Source organism: Dinoponera quadriceps, unplaced genomic scaffold (assembly GCF_001313825.1).
Source record: "Dinoponera quadriceps isolate SergipeBrazil2010 unplaced genomic scaffold, ASM131382v1 scaffold2791, whole genome shotgun sequence".
Classification (NCBI taxonomy): domain Eukaryota; kingdom Metazoa; phylum Arthropoda; class Insecta; order Hymenoptera; family Formicidae; genus Dinoponera; species Dinoponera quadriceps.
Window position 1 is genome coordinate 266,855 of NW_014557037.1, and position 19,796 is coordinate 286,650.

Here is a 19,796-nt window from a genome sequence, read left to right on the forward strand (position 1 = left end):
CTTTGCTGTAAAAGTTTCATTAAAATAAAACAAGTTTTCTAAAAAATATATAAATTTTAATTTTTAAGTCAATATGTCCTCAAATACCTGACGCACCCTGTATACATTTCAACACGATAACGACCCGAAGCACACTTCAAGTCTTGTAAAGAGTTGGCTCTCGACTAAAAAACTGCAGGTTTTAACTTAGCCATCGCAGTCTTCGGACTTCAACCCCATCGAGCATTTGTGGGGTGAACTAGCGCGCCGAGTTAAGGTTCGTAAGTACTAGAATAAGACACAGTTACTCGAGCATTTGACGGAAGAGTGGAATAATATATCGATAAGTATTGTTACGCTCGCGCGGGGAAATAAAACGAGACAACGTTAAAAAGAAAACAACTTCAACTATATTTGCTATTTACAAGGAAGCACCCGTAACTCGCAGGCTCAAGTTTTCTCTTTCGTTAAAGACTGTCGCGCACGTCACGACGACTCAATCGCCCCAGAAAAAATCTCTCTAACCCGTTGTTTATCCGTCAACACTGATCATCTGTTGTTTACGACTCGTTGCCAAGAAAATCAGCTGTATATTCAGGGCGCTAAAAGCGCGGGCATCAAGACACGAGCGTAACAGTATTATAGAATTTATGTCTCATTGCTGTGCAGCGGTAATAGCTTCAAAGGGCATGGCAACAAAGTACTAAGTGTGAAAAAACTATTATTTACTGAATTAAAGTGTCTGAAGTTGCTCTTTTTGTTGAAAATAAACATGGCCATAAATTTTTGAACAATAATATTTATGTTATTTGTTAATAATTCAATAGAATAGAATAAATCTTTATAATTTAATATAAAATTATCTGTTAATTATCTATTAATTATCTAAGCTTCACATCCTATGTACCTTAAAATATTGTAATTCTTTTATATTAGAGATTACATCCAACAATGAGTTTGGCCAAGAACTTTTGCACATCATTGTATATATATATATATATATATATATACATCATATGTTTCAGCCACGCGTGAAACGAATTCACATATTCAAACGCTACTTATTGAAGAATGTTACGAATTTTTATTCCAACCCAATAATTACAAGATTTATATTTCCTATCATAAGTAAACATATACTCACTAACCTGACACAGTATGCAAAATAAAATAAAATAAAAAATAACAATAACAAATATCTGTTTGTATAAAGTTCATATTTAATTATTATAAATATCAATCAAGACAATCAAGACAGTCATGTTAATTGTGATTTTTCAATCGACTTACTTCTCTATTGTAATTTACTTAGCTCCGAAATCCGATATCGTATTTTTCCTTTTAACTTTCCCCTCGTTCCTTGGCCAATGTTTCAAGGAAATCTCTCGCGTTCAATTCCTTAAGGACCGTCTACATTGGGAGTGGTAACATTGCGGAGTAGAGAGTAAGAGAATTTTTCAGTGAAATCAAGCGTAGTCTACAATGGGCAGTAGGAATATGTTCATAAAAAGTAAAAATAAAGAATTGACTAATCATATTCGAATGTAAGAAGAATAATCGACTATGATTGGTTAATTTCTTACTCTTACTTCTTATAAACATATTCCTACTGCCCATTGTAGACCACGTTTAAAACGTAACATTGGAAGTAAGCGAAATGCATTATTCCCATTTCCTACTTCTTTCCTACTGCTTTACTGCCAGCCAATACCCTCCTTCTAACTTATTATTGCTTACTTCCAATATAGATACAATTTATTTATTAGTGCTTCCACTGTAAACGGTCCTTAAGGGTTTCTTATCATCTCTCAGACAAAATCTTCTCCTGTTTACGCTAATTATTCTTCGTCTACTATTGTCCGATTTAGTCATGTATCTAATTAGCGATATCATTAGAGAGAGAGAGAGAGAGAGAGAGGGAGAGAGAGAGATAAAGGGAGGAGAAAGAACGAGGTGGGTTTTGTCGCACCACGATGCATCGATACGAGGTGCTCTTTTGGTACGCGCTTGCTTTCTGACAGTGATCGAAAGCCATGATGTTATCTTTGCGGCTCGATAACAACCACCGGAAGTATCGCTTTAATCACTATATCCGAGCGGCTCCCTCGTTTCGTTTCTCCTGTCTGAGAAAACCGAAGGAATTGGCTATAGAAAATGTCATTTTCAGATAGGCTTCCATTCCTTTACAGTTTACAAGTATTGATAGTATCTAAAATAAATCAATCAAATTTAGGTCTTGTCCTTAGTAGCACATTTCCTAGGCGTTATATTAGTTTAACATTGGCCAATGTTGAATCAATGAAACGTCAATGAAATTACATGAAGTGTGCTGTTAGGGGTGTAACCAGACAATAATTAATTTTATACTAATATTTTATCATTATAGACGCTACATTTCGCCAAATGCTGCTAAATTAACTAAAGAAGCGACGTTCCTTTTCTATAATAAATTACTTTGCGCAATAAAGGGTTCAAAATTTTCCTTCGACATTTTGAATATGTGCTCGTACATGCAAGGTGAAGTGTACGTCGGGAACGGAAAGAACGGGTATCCCTTTCCCATCGACTTCAATGTGCATTGATATCGATTTTAACACGCGTAAACAACAACGCCATATGTTGATGTGCAATTTATGGTTTTTTAAATTCGTCCAAATACGTGAAAAAGAAAAGAAAAAGAAATGAAAACCACGCATGCGTTTATCGGAAGAGCGTGATCGGACAAAATCCGAAGGCATGAAATTCTATAATATAGCGCGAATTGCGGCTCTTTCATAGAAAGGAAAAGGAAGGATAAAATGTTGATCCCCTTTTATCCACCTGTCTTTCTGTTTAAAACAGTTTGTTCACGAACAAAAAGCGCGTGATGCAAAATACACGTTAATTTCGCCGAAACAAGACGAGGAAAAGCAGGAGGAAGGAAAGCAGGAGAAAGATGAAGAGACTGAGGTAGAGGAGGAAGAGGCACCATAAGGTCTGGAGGGCCCCTTACGCTATCGATCTGTCCCCACCTCAACGATACCACGCACCGTAGCACACCATACACCCCCATGGAACTCTATATTGTTCCCACTCACTCGCGCGTATACAAATGTCGAAGCGTGCGCGTTTGCATTCGAGTGAGACATGCGTAGCGATACTTGAATAGTATAGTTTTTATTTAAAAAATATGCTAATATCATACACTACAATTTTCCAATCATTGTGCTGCTTTTTTTGTACTATGTTGCTCCATTTTTATCGATAATTTGAAAAAGTTTAACCGTAACAATTGTTTTTATTATTTTTCGGCACTTGAAATAATTTGGAAATCACTTTTACATGATAACAATTAAAGCAAAAATTATCCAAGTTTGTTCGTATCAAAATTATCAAGAGCTTACGGTCTTATACCGAGGCTTTTCGAGAGAATATCGAGAGATTATCACGACTAAAAAAAGAAGTATTTGAAAAGAGATACAAATCGCAGGGCGACAAAATCCTTGTTTATTAGTGTATATCGGCTTAAAATCGAAAGAGAGATCTTCTATGTGTGCCTTCCTCCCTCCCTTCTCTCTCCCCTTTCCATCTCTCTCATCCTGACGTAATCGGCTTGGGTACGTTTACCGTGAGGATAACTGGCGTGTAATACGTACTGTAATATATACATAAAAAAAAAGCTATATTGAGCTAAAAGTAGCCAATAGTTATTTCCACGTCTCGGGATAATAACAGAAAAAGTTTAATTTCTTTCTCTCTACAAGGTAGATGTAAAATATTTCGTTTCTTATTGTGCTGCTGGAAAAAAAAGTGAAAAGGAATGAAGTAAAATTTATTCGTATTCTTGCGACAATATGATATGGCACGCATAAAATCACAATGTACATTACGTATATCAATAAATAGTTAATCACAAGTAATGAGAACTGATTATTAATGAATTGATTGATATATTGAGTAAGAGAGGTGTGTGTGTGTGTATGTGTGTGTGTGTGTGTGTGTGTGAGAGAGAAAGAGAGAGAAAGAGAGAGAGAGGGTGCATGTGTATATGTGCGCGCGCGCGGATGTGTGAAAGATAAGCACGCTTTCCGGGCAGAAGAAAAACATTACGCAGGACGAGAAGATAAGTAGAAGAGAAGTAGGCGAGGAAAAGGAGGAGGGGTGGTTTGAGAAAGATTAATATCTCCATCAGAGAAGTTCAGCGTAGCGAAGCCATTTATCTACGCAAGACCCTAGGAGAGAGACGTTCCGTGTAATCTAGTCCCGTTGCTTCTTCCTGTTCGTAGGAAGGTCCGCCCGGAACCTCGGACGGAAGTTTATTTCACCGTCAACGACTTTCGAAAGGGCAGATTCGACGTATCAAGAACAGTGCGAGAATAAAGAGGAAAAGAAATGACCAGAAAGTAGGATTGATTCACGCGTGCCGGATATCGTCCTCAGCAAGGAAATTTGATTTGACACCCTTTGTTCAATCTCGCGCAGCATGCATTTAGATGATTCGATTACTTCGGTGTAAAGAAAAGGAAACTAATTGTTCGAATCTTGCGGATCCCGAATGCGGATTAATGATGCTTTTAGTATGAAATAACAAGGAAAAGAATCAGACGAACGTATCCGCCGTCGTGGGCAAACACTCACCCGTCCCGAGATGCCCGTTAAATGCGCACGAAACGATTAAATTAGAACCTATCTCTGTCTGACGCTTAGCCTTTGTAGTCTGAGCAGATTATGTCACGAAACACGCGATGGCAAATCTGCCAACATTCATCCTCTTCCTCCTTAGGGATAAAGCCGTAACGAACAAATAGCGTGACATAGTCTTCAAATAATGATGATCGTGGACTCGCAATAACAACGCACCTAATTGACAACTTTGGCATTATGCGTTAACGAACATCGATCCTCGCAGGATTGACAACGGTTGCAAAATGTACGACTAGTATTGCTCGCAGCGTTACAAATTTTACACTTATCAATCACGACGATGATTATCCGCCTATCAGAATCGTCAAATGTCCGAATTATTCGTGCTCGTTTATATTACGTGCGAGCGCAACACACGTATCAAACTTGTTGAATAAATAAACGGTGAGCAATGATAGCGGTCGCGTTCCCTTATTCGAAGGACATCGACCGTTAATAACTTGACCGTATGACAGCGAAGACCACCGACGAGGAAGTCTCGCGATGATGTAAAAATCTATTCGCCGTCGTTGATCCCTCTTGACGCGCGCGCATCCCGCGAAATTCCATGATTTTTTATCTTTATTCATCTTCTACTTCGGATAAGCGCCGTACAAGTATAAACTTTGTTTATCTTATTTGAAAATTCTACTTTAAATGCTTGGACAATTCGTACGATGGCTACAATACGTGAATTTATATATACATATTTGGATACTCGGGAAAAAATCTACCATATATATATAATTAGATATAATTATATATAATTACATATAAGGTGTCATATAAAATTATATGTTTTTATATATGGACATATGTATAAGTATATGTATATGAGAAATTTTCTCTTCCTAGTACCAATAAATGCATCAATTATTTTTCATTTATCGACTAAAGTCTCACTATTTCGCTATTGTAATTCTGCGATTAAACAAGCTGCAAAGGTTTGTTTGACCTATTTGATCGTTGAATTAGACGTTGTATGAACGAACGCTATGCTCCCGACTTTTTATCAAATGTAGGCCTGAATCCTCAGGGCCCCACGTGCATTAAGAGGATCATACCGTTCAACATCGGGACCATTTGCGATACCTACTGTGTACAGATGTCTCAACGAGGCCCGTAAAGTGTCGATATATTCCCTCGCTCGTATATCTCAGGCTTGAGAGCGAAGGAAAGCATTGTCGTCATTGTTTATGCGTCTCATTAGATATACCGTTGTCGTCAATTCCTTAATGGGGTAAAAGCCCGCTTCCTCCCTATCTCTCCACTCTATCTTTCTCTTTTTACGATTAAAATGGCTCTCCAACGTTACATTTTACGAGCTTTGCAAAGGGATTTTGCCAGTGCTATCTGGTACACGGTAGTGTCTCTATCCGTTTGTTCGAAGAATTTTATGTATTGTCATGTTGCATATTCTTCATAATATGAATAGTATCTTGAGGAGTATGAACCGTACTTGGGAAAATGTAATATAAAGTATGGTAAACTTGAGTTTATATATGCGCGCCGGCGCACACATATTTATATTTGAACTCAAACTTTCACTTTAATCGCCTCTACAGTGTTTACTATAAAAATTTCAACGGGCATCATTGTAACAACGATAACGTATAGAAAACTACATTGGCACAGTTCGAATTTTTCTTTTGAGGAGTCTGATTAATCATAGAATCACAAAATAACAAGAAGGCTCAATAAAAGAAAATTCCAGAGAAAAAGGAGGGATACTCCAGTAAACATGCTGCGAACGAATGCTGGAACATTTATCACCAACGATGTGTTTAATGTGCAGTAGTTAAATATGTGCACTAAACACGCCATGCCGCCCAAACACATTCGGACCAACAAATTAACGCCGATATGTTAAACAGTCAAGTCGGAAGACAGCATTCCTCTCCAAGTGGCAGAGAAATCACGTCTCGCTTTCAGTCACGACAAACAAATGACTTTTCTACTAAACTTTATTTATTGTGATGACTACGGACGGAAATCACGAAATTTACAAATTTGTTTAAGAGTTTGTCATTAAAATTTCACACGGTGAAAATGAAACATACTTACATAAAACAAAATAGTATATGTCTAATAATGATTGATTAATGCGTCGACGAATAATGTGTTGATAGACACGATTGGTTTAAAATATTTCGATTTTTTTTCAAGTATAATTAAACATAGCCTAAACACGATTAGTTAGATTTGACGATATGATTTCGACAGATTTGGTCTTTCTAAACTTTTAGAAAGAACCAAACTGATTGTATACTATTTATATTTGTATATTGTTTACATGTTACTAAGAATTAACTTTGTAACAAAAGGGACTACGAGAAAAAAATATATAATATTTATTATATTAATTACATAAGAGAGAAGGAAAAAGAGACACGTTTTTTAATGCTTGCGTCAAGTCAATTTGAAATTGCTTCAGATTCTTCTCTATTTTACATGTAACTTGTAAACTTAATTTATGCGAATTTTTCAAATAATGTATAGGAATTGTAATATCGGGGAACACAATGTCAAATATATATATAAAAGAAATCTACATTTTGGCAACAAATCGAATAAGCCCAATGTGTTCAGTGCAGGTATGCGTGCAAATACGTTATGCAACCGTATGGCGCAAAAATACATTGGCTGGTAATTACCAAATTTGGTAGCATCGGTTTTCTTCAATTATTTCGTGGAAACGATATGCGACAAAAATATTCAGGAATAATGGAAAACAAACGGTTCGACGCAGCTTTCTGCGAAAACTATATAGCGGAAAAAAGATTTCTTTAATATATGTTTGACTTGACGATTTGTAATATAAATAACATAATTTAATATTAAATATCATTTTGTTTGAATGAAAATGTTGTTTCATTAGAGTAAACCATTTTGTTTGATGGAGAAAACAATACTATATTTAGAGGAAATAATATTTCGTATTCAATATAAAAAAAATTAATTTAATTATTAAATATTGATCCATTGAAATAAAAAAAGTTCTTTAATATTTTTCTAACATAGTGTTATTTCTTTCAAATAATTTATTGCTTGTGACTACCATTGTAATGTTCGAATGAAAATATAATAGAAATATGACGTAAAAATATTTATTGTTTGAGAAACTAAAGTACTGTTTGTTGAATAAAATATTCGTTTATTTATTCTTTCTAAAAGATAAATTCGTTTCAATTAAGAAAATATTATTAAATTCAAAGAAACCTTTTTTTCTATATACGAACAATCATACGTTTCCGTAATCCTATTTTATGTAGTTTTTTACAGACTCTTTGAACCAAATGGTAAACTCAAATCAAAGAGTAGTTTCGGTAAGATACCAAACGAATACGATAAATCAATGAATTGACATAATATTCTGTCGCGTGATTTCGTAAAAGCTAATGGAGCAATCGTTATTGTGAAATCCGCCAAACGATGGTAAATTATAAATCCGCGAGTGCTGCATTCCTTCTGAGAGGCCTTCGGAAAACGTCCTTGTGACGCAACGTGTTCGCGAAACAATCATTAGCGGCGCGTTTGAGCGCACAGTCTAGCGGCGATGGCAACGCATACATGGCAGAAATACCGTTATGCTCCGATAATAATCGCGCCAGGTGTTTCGATACAACGAGTAATTTCTAGAAACTTCAAAATTTTCGCGATCACATGAGTCATTTGCAATCATTATTTTCGCGATTCGCGTCTTTTGTAAATAATAACATTGCCTGTGAAAATGAAATGTGGCAATCGTTACGTCATATATGAATTTTGTGCGTGATTACATACGCGCGCGCAATCACGCTCTCCCTCTAACTTTCTCATCAAATAACCGTTACGTATGTGTTGATATATTTTCACATTATTGATCCACATTCCATTGTAAATGAATATTTACATTGTTCGAGAATGTCCCCTTTTGATGTCATTATCTGGCAATCAGTTTCAAATAAATACTCATATTCAAGGGAAAACTCTCTTAGAATTACTGATATTTTATTCAATTTATCTAGCTTGAAGATAACTTAAAAAATTTGCTAGAAAATTTATGAAATATGCAATATGTGGATACTTGATATTTCCTCATATATTGTATATAAATTTCGTACAAAAAGAAAAGAATAATAACAGGGACATTGAATTTAGCCTCGCGCTACCTTGCGTTACTCCCATGATCGCATGATATTCTTGGTTGTTATGTTTCCGTTGTCGTCCAATGGGGGGGGGGGGGGGGGGTTTTNTCAGTGAATTTTCATGATGCGATATACATCCGCATATACACGTGCGAGTTAACATTTGAACAGGAAAATTTGCCATTTGCAGCACCGGCGTGCGTAAGGAATATCATACGTTAGCTGAAGTAATTTCTCACAACAATAACATGTTACTCATTAGGCTACGCATATATCGTTATATAGCATTACTATTTGTCGCGCTTACAATTCAAATACGACCGTTGAATTTCGGAACAGAGATTACGTGATTTTCAATCGGTTTGCCATTTCGTGAGTTAAAACACGATATGTTAGCCGAGTGAATTCATGATCATGCGATAAGTTTATGAGATTAAATCGAATACCGTTTCATCGAAGGACCCCCTTCCACTATTATGTCGTATAAATATATTATCTCACCTGAGCGGTGTCGTGCCCGACGTGTGTATATCCAGGCAAACGTCGTTAATAACCGGCCCGGTTGTTGATATGTATCCCACGTCCGCGGCAAAGTATCGTCACAACAAGCCGTACTTTTCACGATATTGAAATACGCGGACCATAAAATGCGAAACAATTCGCTCTCAATAACCATGCGATATGATATGTCCATGCATATCACTGTGTGTTTATCTCGGCGTGAAAGTGAACGGCACGATCGCGCGCGTTACGTTCGAACCGGCGGCGACGAGTGGCCAGCGACGACTGCGTAGCGCTCCGTGCGACCGTAATGGCGCGCGCGCGCGACTCGCTGACAGTAGGAAGAGGGGAAAACGCGACCGCGAAACTACGATTTATGCTGCAAAAAAAGCTGTGTTTACAGGAATCTAAAAAACGGGCCTCTCAGGTCAGACGTGTAAACACCACATCCTTGGAACGCAGCAAGGATTTTCAATATTTAAATTCTCGCTTTAAATTCTCAATTTATTTCATGTTATTGTTATACAATCTGATTATATCTTGTCGAGGTAATCAACGTCGTAATTAATCGAGGAGAGATGCAGCAAATCGGTATGAGAATCACGGAAAGAAGCAATTTTGAGATATAAAAATTTGAAATTTAGCAATTATATTTCCCAATATAAGTATAATAAGCTTCATGTGGCAGTACATTAAATATAAATATTTGTAGGTGCATTTTTTATGACGATGTGTGACGCATAATAATCGTAAATGGTAATAAAGTAGAAATTCTCATGCTCTCAAGCGAGTTGATACGATTGATTGTGCAATTAACGCATACGTGTAATTTATTCGTCTGCAATTAATTTCATCTGCACTACTGCTGACAAAAATGCTTCGTATCGACTAATTCAGTCAGAATCTCGAATAAATCAGAAATTAAATGCCTATTGTAAATCATAATATCGAACAATTTCAGAAACGCAAGTAACAATTGCATCATTGTGCGTTCATCATATATATAGGGTGTTCTGAATTAATCTCGGTTTCCGTGGTGTGCAAGTAGAAAGAGTGAAACTGAGCAGAAGTCATATACCATTTTGTAAAATTCGCAATAGTTAGTAAATAATTAATTATTTTATCTGAACTAATGAGCGCATAGGAAAGGATAGGCTAGACTCTTTATAAAGAAAAATGGCTTATTTCTGAAGATCTCCTAATAACGATGAGTATCAACTGATAGCGAGAGGCGCGTTTCTTTTCGACGTACAGCCCTGTGTCACATGCCGCTCGTTGCTTACTGCATTACTCCGCCTTTAAAAATCAGTTGATGCTCATCGTTGCTAGGAGATCACAAGAAGTAAACTATTTTTCTTTGTACAATATACGGCCTACCCTTTCTCGTGTGTTCATTAGTTCAGACAAAATAATTAATTTTCCACTAACCATCGCGAATTTTGCACAATTATACATGACTTTTCTGCCCAGTTTCACCCGTTTTACTTGCACACCATGGGAACCGAGATTCGTTTAGGACATACACACGCACGCACGCACGCACGCACGCACATACACAAAGCATGCACGCGTGTTTTGAATAAACGGTTTCGTGAGTGAAATGTGTTTCTCGTAAGAATTGCGAAAATTAATTGACTAATTTTATTCGCACAAATTTGTTCTCTTTTTCTCGGAATTAAATAATCTTACGTGATTAATATTACGCTCAAGTACGCTACCATTTACCTTTTTAATCCATTGTCACGAACTGCAAAATTAAACAGATATAACTAATTTACAGACACAGAATAAAATTACCTTATCTATATAACGTTTTCCTTCATGCGTGAATCCTATATTTATATATGTATATATGTATAGTAATTATAATATATGATATATAATGTGTAATATAAATATATCTCTAGTCAATATATCTTAATATTTGGCGTGAATCACGTTTGAAACCTATCATAATTGCGCGGAGCGGTGTACTTGTTACAATATTAAAGGCATAAAACAACAGAATATGAACAAAAAATACTTATATCATTTAGCATATTAATATAAATTCGCGAATAAATTCTAAAAATCGGAATCCTGCGACACGTGCGAGTGAATGAACGAACGTACGAGCGAAAGAATCACAATAACACTGCTATTTTTATCGTTTAACGAGTAATCGAGCCTTATATCGTTACGATTATGTACATACGATTTGTCGATATACATCACACACGACTGCGTTACAAAAACTGTTGGAAAACTGCTGTAGCAAGAGTGGTCGTAAATTAGCGACAATCGAGCAACAAAGGGCGCGACATGTGTCCCACAATTTTCTGTTTTTATAAAATCGAGTCAAGAGAACTAAACGAGATTTTAAGTACCAATATTCTTCATCTATTAATATATCTATATATCCTCAAAATATTCTCTACAACTTATGATATTTAATGTTCTACAAATTTTTACTTACAGATTTATATATTATATTACCACTCCCTTTTCCTTCTCTTTAGAGCTTCAATAGAGAGAAAATTTAAAAAAGTCTAAAGAGAAAATTAAACATGATACTCATAGATAAAAATATTTCGATAAATATATATACAGTGTTCTTTTAACATATAGTATGTGTTCGTCATTATTTCTTGATTTGCAGAAGACGTAAAAATAAAGAAGCTGTATATTTTTACTAATAAAATAAAAAAGAATAACTGTACTTCTACAATTGATACATTGTATGCATCTTTTATTCAAATTTTTAATTGCACGAAAATGATTGCATTCCCCTTGACTTAACCGAGTTGACACTCAATTCTTGCCTTCATCTTACAAACATCTATAAAAATAATTTTAATAATAGTCGTCTCTCTCTCTCTCTCTCTCTCTCTCTCTCTCTCTGTCTCTCTCCTTGCGCAGTATGTGCTCTTCTCCGTCAATTTCTATCGTCGTCTTTTATTATTGCTTGTACGATTCCGTAATTCGACGGCACTTTTATAAAAATAATTGTTTTCTCGCCCTTCCTTGAGCAAATTTAATTATGCACTGCGTTTATCTGGGGCATCTCAGAATTATACCATTTGTCGCCCTTTGTCTCGATAAGTCTCCAATCGCTAATCGCTAATCGCTAATCGCTAATCACTAATTGCTAATCGCCAATTGTTAATCATTCGCATTCTATCGAAAATCAAATTTAATTCTCTTATCTACTAATTTAAATCTTTCGACCATACATTCTACTCTCCGAGGGAATTTTTGGTTTAAATCCTAATCTTTCGGTCTAAAATTGCAAAACTTACTTCTATCTAGAACAAATTTCTTTCGTAAAATGTACAAACAGAATAAATAAATAACTGTAAGTCCTAAAAAACCTCCGTATAATATTAGTGAGCTTATTTCTAAATCGTCTTGATAAACCATATTTAACAAAGATTATAAAGTATATGTATGTGCGTCTAAAATAAAAGGACGTGTTACAATTGAATTTTTCACAAATAAATCTAAACACACACACATATTATACTGTTGAATTTATATTTTTGTTTCCTTTTGAAATACGGACTCAAAATGATTTTAAAAAATAAACTCTTGGATTGGTTTTGTACATCAACACGCATCTAATTAAAACTTATTCCGCATCACGAAGTTGAAAGGGTCGATTGAATACTCTTTCACCTATTTTTGCGTTTCATCTACATCTAGACTTACGTAGACATCTGATATAAAATAACCTACTTAAATGCATTTGGCATGTTTTGTTCTTATTTCGAAATTCGCCCAAATGTTCAACAAATTTCGATCATCACCACTCGTATTCGACTTAATTTTTACAGTGCCGACATGATTTTAGGACGATTCAGGTTGTATCAACATCAGTCAATGTTGATCGCGGTTAACTGTGTTCTTATTCTAACTCTAAACTAGCATCGCTCGCTCGCTCGCTCTCTCTCTCTCTCTCTCTCTCTCTCTCTAGAAAAGGATGATTGCAACCGGGATTAATTGCTAAAATATCCTTCCGATTAACTCGATAAAATAATACTGGAAAGTACAATTTTTGCACAACTTCTAACCTGGTATTACTATGTTCGTTAAAAATGTTTCAGCCACTAACCGTCTTTGGTCTTCCTCGGTTATTCAATTTTCACAGCAACAGCAATGGAAATTTTCTATGAAAATATACGCAAGTTAAAAGAATGGCTTCGTACCGTCTTGTCCCGCGTGTTGAGTGCTCTATGTTATCTTAAAACAGACTTTGCAATTGGAGAGAACCTAGAGGGGGATCCGAAGTAATAAGTTTAATAGATATTTTCTTAAGAATTAAATATATTTCATAAATCTCCTTTCCCCTTTCTCTCGCTTCTCTCGCTAACCTTACTATAATTCTTCCACGTGCAATTTATCAAAACTTCATGCAACGTAATATGCTTCTCAAACGCGCGCACAGAATTATGTAGTAGAAGGAAGGTCTCTCTCTCTCAACAATTGCCTTTTCGGTTATTTCAAGCGCTTGATCACACCATTGGACTCTGTCGCTCTCGTCCAGCGTCCTGTCCAGTGGTGATTAAAGATCGGCACAGCCCAAAATACGATAAACCCGTCGATTGCCAACCGTATCATCACTTTGTCCTACTCGTGATTATACTCGCGTTCACCACACTCGGCCGCACTTGAACGTTCTGTCGGCTAGACTTGCTTCTGCTGGCGATCGTCGAAGCGTCCACCATTGATTTCCGACTCTTCTCCGTTTTCTCTGCCTCGTCGTCTTTGCTCGTTTCCGTCACGGACTTATTGACACGAGCCGTTGATTTGCACGCGATCCTCCCAGCTCTGGTCTCCCCTTCGAGATAGGTCTTTCTTAACGGTTGCGGCGTATAATATAGGCTGAACCGTTTCGTCTTACTCGCCATCGGTTTCTGCCGCTCGGCGGCTTCTCTCAGCTCGTCCGTAGAGTTAAACTTGCGCGTCACCACCTTGTCGTCACCGACCGTCTCCAATGACTTCTTGGCGGCACACGATGAAAAGCAGCTGTATCTCTTACTCTTGCCCGCGTTCTTGGGGTCTACTTGACTCTTTCTACCTATGTATCTCTCGTGTCGCAACTTGACTGGCTCGTTCCTCGCGCATTTCATTTCCTGAACTCTCGGATTGCCACAAGTCTTCCCCTCGGTTTGATTGTCCAGCTTGGCTGATCTCGACGTCGAGTTGAGAGTGACGATTCGAGTTTGCGGCTTCTTGGCGGCAGATTGCTGATAATTGCCGTGCGTCGTGAGTTTCGGAGGAATCGGTTGATCCGCTGCTGAGAGACGACCATTGTCGTTGGCATTGCCAGCATACCGGAAGCTCACGTTCTCGAAGCTGTCGGTCGACTCCATGCTCTGTGTCGAGTTCGATCTTTGATCGTGCGCCAGTCGCGCAAACTGAATATTCACAAAGCTATCGGAGGTCTCAATGTCGTTACCACCGATTGAGCTATGGGACAAGCTGCTTTCGCTGGACGTCGATACGACAGCGGCCGATACATTGCTGTTGCGGAAGTCGTCGAACAGGTTTTTCCGGTTGTATCTTCTTCCGTTGCTGTCAACAAGAGAACGGTTGGACGATAACTTGGGAGTTTCGTACTGAATGTCGGAATATTTGGGTGTCTTTGATGTGTTTCCGTTATCGCCCTGGTAGTTTCTGGGAGTTTTCGGACAATTCTCGGCAATCTCTTCCTCGCAACGAATCGACGAGTTACTGTGATAATTGTACGCCAGTTTCGAGTCATCGTCTCGCAGCGACGAGTTGAAATTCTCCGGTATGCTGTTGAATGACGATGCGGCGCTGCGCGATGTTAAACGACATCGTGATGTATTGTTTTCGTTCAGGTTGTTTATCAGATCGTGCATCGAACGGCTGAGACTATGAATGTCCTGTAGCGAGTCGGAATCGAGAAATATCAAATCATCGTTATCATCGCCGTCATCGATCTCTTCCACTTCTTTCTCTTCTTCCCTGCGATTGCCATTGGCAAAATCGATCTCGTCGCAGTCTTCTCGCTCTTTCGACGATTCATTTCGGGGTTTGACGGCAACACTGTCTCGCTTCCATTCGGCCCTCGCGCTCGTCCTAACAGCCTCCGTGTTCGGCGAGTCCTGTCGGTTGCCGCGCTGCTTCTTAAAGTCGAACTCAAAGGTCGCTAGTCTTATCGGCTTACGCTGCTGATCCCGGTGTTGCTCCGCCGCGCCGGTGGATGCTGATGCTGCGGTCTGCTCGCCTCCTAGAAAGCTCTGCTGATATACAGAGGCGGGGCAAAAGAAAAGAAAAAGCACTGCTACAGATACAGCAAACCACTACGAAAGCTTTCTGTAGTTTGTGATCAAAGCTGACGACGGGAGAGGCGAGTTTCCGCTCGATTTACGGCTCGATACGGAAATTCTATTCAGCGAGCAAAGCGTAGGAAACGTCGACGACAAACTCTCAAAACAAAAGTCATCGGACACAATTGTCTTATATCGGGTATATAGTCCTAGATAAATAGAGAAGCGACATTGAGGGAAGCTGTCTGATTGGCTAGCTAAATCGCGTGATTCAGCACCATATTGTTCCCATCTATGGATGAATTATCGTCACAGCTTGTCAATTAACTTTTCTGCCAATTTCAATATATGTGCCGTGAGCGCTCAAGCTATGCTTCACGTGTCATTTTATATTAACCTACTTTCTTTTTTATAATCTATAAGCCAGTTTCTTAGAGCAGCTAACCTGCTTTGACGTTTTCTATTTTGTCTCGCTCTAACTCATTGCATCAGTTCAGCAGTGTAGACTACTATTATCATGCGGAGAAACAAGATGGCGGCTCTTGATATACCGCACATGTCGCTTCTCCATCTAGAACTCTATGGGTATATAAAAAAAAATTGGAAAATTCGACGACTAGTCAATTAATTAATAAATTTGACGTTCGTTAAACCCCTTCCCTTCCTTTATCCATTATCGACATTCTAGACGCAACACCCACTCTAGAGCCTTATAGCGTGCCCAAAATAATAAATTCGATAGCGAACGTGTGAGCATGTAGACGAGAGGGGAAAACATTAAATCGCGCGCTGCGTCGGTTATAGTGAGTGAAAGAAAGAGTCAAGCCATGCTGGATTGTGGTGAGATTGGGACCCGAAAGATCCTTCCAAATTGTGATACAATAATCGTATGTTATCAGTGACAGTTACCGCGAGCCACGGATGATCCAGCACGTCTTCGGCGCTGAAACGAAGCTCGGGCTGCGCCTGCAGCATATTCGAGATGAGCTGCTTCGCAGAGTCGGATATCGTGTCCCAATATGGCGATGTGAACTCATACTGTCCGCTCAGAATACGTTCAAATAGCTCTTCCTGTTCGTTCTCCGGTGAGACGAACGGCGGAAAGCCGCACAAAAGGATATATAGGATTACTCCAGCCGCCCATACGTCGATCTGAAAGAATGATAATTGATCTTAAATAAAAGTTTTGATGAAGATCGATATATTGCGTACCTTCAAGCCGTATCCGGTTTCTGCGAGAATTTCCGGGGCTACGTAAGTTGGTGTACCGCAGACGGTGTATAGAGGCTCTCGAACTATCTGCGCGAGTCCGAAATCGCCCAGTTTCAAGCACTTAACGTGACTGCCGTCCATCTCGACCAGAAGGTTCTCGGGTTTCACGTCACGATGAACAATATGATGCGAGTGCAGATAAGCCAGGGCGGACGTGAGGTGACCGATCATCACACTTGCTTCCACTTCTGAGAATTTTGTCGCAGCTGCGATCGCATCGAACAAATCTCCGCCCTATGAAACGAAATAAAATCTTTCGAATCATTTGTGCGTTTCTTGCTATATATATATTGCAGTTGTGACGCACCTTTACGAGTTCCATAACTAAAAACAATTGATTAGCGGTCTCCTGTTCCGCGATCAAACTGATTATATTTGGATGGCAAACTTGCCTCAGGATCGCCACTTCGCTCGCCAACATCTCCTTGCCTTGACACCTATACATGTCCACGATTTTTATAGCGTATTCCGCACCGGTAGACCTGAAAGTAACATCGTTACGTTTCGCATTGTTCGATATAATTCGAATAACTTTGGGAAGAGGGTTCAATACATATTCATTATTAACAACGACATGTATGTATTCTCGTCAAACAGACAACCTCGGTTTTTTTCGTACACAGTCTGAGAACTATCAACGTTGGGAATAATCTATCGGTTGATCCAGCATTTTCATCTCTATTCCTTAGCTAGCTCTCATTACAAATTCTGCCCCTTCTTATCGTTAGTCTGTTCCGATACTCACTTGTGAATACAATGCCTAACGACGGCAAAGTTCCCTTCACCGATGATATGACCCACGGCGTAGTGCAGCCTCAACGGTTGCGGTAATATCGAGGACGACGGACTGGGGGTCCTGACTTGCGGTGTGGTGAGCGTCTTCTTGCCAGACTTTCTCGGCATCCTCGGCATCGGGCCGCTCTGACGCTTGGAACTCCAGAGACATCGTCGGAAGCTCTGCACGCATTTGGTCTCCTCAAAGTCCAGCTCGAAGTCTTCTTGGGCGGACTTCTCCGGGCCGTACGCCACGAAAATGTCGTCGTTCTCGAAGAACTGCTCGAGCGAGGTGATCTGCTGACCCGACAACGTGTAAACCTTTCTCACCGCTCCAGAATCGAGCTTCACAGCCTCCGTGATCGCCTCCATTGCATGTTCAAGACTAGGCGCATTACGTTTGTTGAGCAACAGTCGTAGAACCTTGCGCGGCTTGGTACCATGGCGAATCAGCGTCACTATGCGTGCCTTGACGCACAGCGGGATCGCGCTGGTCTGCCTACCGGTACTACTACTAATACCAGCTGCCGGTGACTGCGGCAGCCCCGACAGGGAGCTGCCGCGTCTGACCTTGGATGACGAGTATTCCACCTTCTTGAAGATTTCACCTTGACCAGATACCACGTAGCATTTACCATCTTCCAGATCGCTCACGCTCTGCACTTTGCGACCGTCCATTGTATAAATGGCGCGAACACCATTCGGCAAGGTCACACTGGATACTAAGGCACGCGTTAGGTCGGACGCGAGGCTATCGAAACTGCGATATCGTTCAGGTGTCACCGCCATTACTACACCAGTGTAATATTTGTCGCCATTGCGAAAGAAGCGGACGCGCTTGGCCTTTTTAGTCAACGGTGTCCGTAGGACATTCAAAGTGTGTCGCGACGTGATGTCTAGTATTCTCTCATCCAGGCTAACTATGGTACTGGATGAGTTGAGATCACCACCAACCGCTGAGAAATTACCATCGCTGGCAGGCGAAGCGTCTTGACTCAATGGTTCTTCCATCATTCTGTAAAAATATGTTATTATAGAAATATATATGATTATCGTTTAATATCTAACTAGCGACTAAATCAGAGTTCGATGCATCAAGTCGACCATTAGGGGGCATAGATTTCAGGTTAAATGAACGGTCAGTGTTTGTAACCATATTGTCTTTACACTTTTGTTTAAATTTTCACTAATTGTCGACACAACTGTGTATAAATATGACTGCACATGGTACAGTCTTCGAACAGCCTTGTATAAGTGATACTTTCTTTCTCCAACAGAATCAGTTTTTATGTGATTCAAAATATATCACATACGAAATTGTTTTCTTTAATATTTACCAACACATCCGCATAAATGATTGCCCTACGGACCCTTGCCACTGCACAACTAGACGGACTTAGTGGAATTGTACTTTAATATTTTTATTTTCTCTTTCTCTCTCTCTCTCTCCCCCTTCTCTCTCTCTCTCTCTCTCTCATCAGTATGAGTCACGCTTTAGAAAGTGTACTCGATAGGTGCGGCGGAAGCGAAATTTTACCTGGACACTCGCAAAATTCCAATCGGCTCAGGTGTTACTACGAGTATATGACTAGACGAAAAACACTAATTTTAAAACGCAGTACTGACGATCCTAAGGTTTAAGGTTGTGATTTGTGGAAAAAAAACTAAAGAAAATGCCATGTCGACAACGACAACAGAATGTCTCGATGCGGACTCAAATTTCAATCCAATGTTTTTTATAGCTGCATTACTGAACTAGTGCAATAAGTTGAAGTAAGACAAGTATATATTTTTTCACTTCAACTTATTGCACCAGTTCAGCAGTGCAGCTGTAAAAAAACAGACCAATTATTTATTTAACCTGATCCTTGATCGTCGCTACCAATTCATTGATATCGATTGCTGATGGTAATATGATTCGCGAAAAGCGAACGCAGTCACTCACTCATCTGCTTGAGTAGAACCGAGGCTCGTCGATCGTCTCTCGGTGGGACGGGATGAACAGACAATCGACGCGTGACAGCGTGAATCACCAGTAGCAGCGAATTAACATTTTCGCTCTCGACGGCTTAGGCGGCCACTACCAGCGGTAGTGGGAACGCGCGGAGAGACGCGAAGCTCGCCGGGTGCGGCCGAATACGATATGCGATGGACCGATAGATGTTGAATTGACGAATCGATCTCTGATTCCTTTTTTGTTAAAGGA

General features: G+C 39.1%; 1 protein-coding gene across 2 annotated transcripts; it reads right to left on the reverse strand.

Annotated features, from left to right (window-relative positions):
• Positions 1 to 12,104: 12,104 nt before the first annotated feature.
• Positions 12,105 to 19,750, reverse strand: LOC106748584 (probable serine/threonine-protein kinase pXi). Of its 2 annotated transcripts, none has more exons than XM_014627257.1 (6): positions 19,536 to 19,750; positions 17,562 to 18,605; positions 17,124 to 17,298; positions 16,757 to 17,050; positions 16,454 to 16,696; positions 12,105 to 15,514 (listed from the first exon to the last, which is right to left on the reverse strand). In XM_014627257.1, exons 2-6 carry the CDS (start codon positions 18,602 to 18,604, stop codon positions 13,865 to 13,867), a joined length of 3,405 nt encoding a protein of 1,134 aa, XP_014482743.1. In that variant the 5' UTR covers position 18,605; positions 19,536 to 19,750; the 3' UTR covers positions 12,105 to 13,864. The 2 variants fall into 2 exon arrangements, with proteins under 2 accessions (XP_014482743.1, XP_014482741.1); XM_014627255.1 differs by having other exon boundaries at positions 12,105 to 15,517.
• Positions 19,751 to 19,796: the final 46 nt, after the last annotated feature.

Coding starts and splice junctions, on each gene's coding strand:
- LOC106748584 (XM_014627255.1), bottom strand. CDS start 18,604: ATGATGGAAGAACCATTGAGTCAAGACGCTTCGCCTGCCAGCGATGGT. Junction 17,299..17,561: donor GTTAGGCATTGTATTCACAA/GTGAGTATCGGA, acceptor TGTTACTTTCAG/GTCTACCGGTGCGGAATACG. Junction 17,051..17,123: donor TAGTTATGGAACTCGTAAAG/GTGCGTCACAAC, acceptor TTCGTTTCATAG/GGCGGAGATTTGTTCGATGC.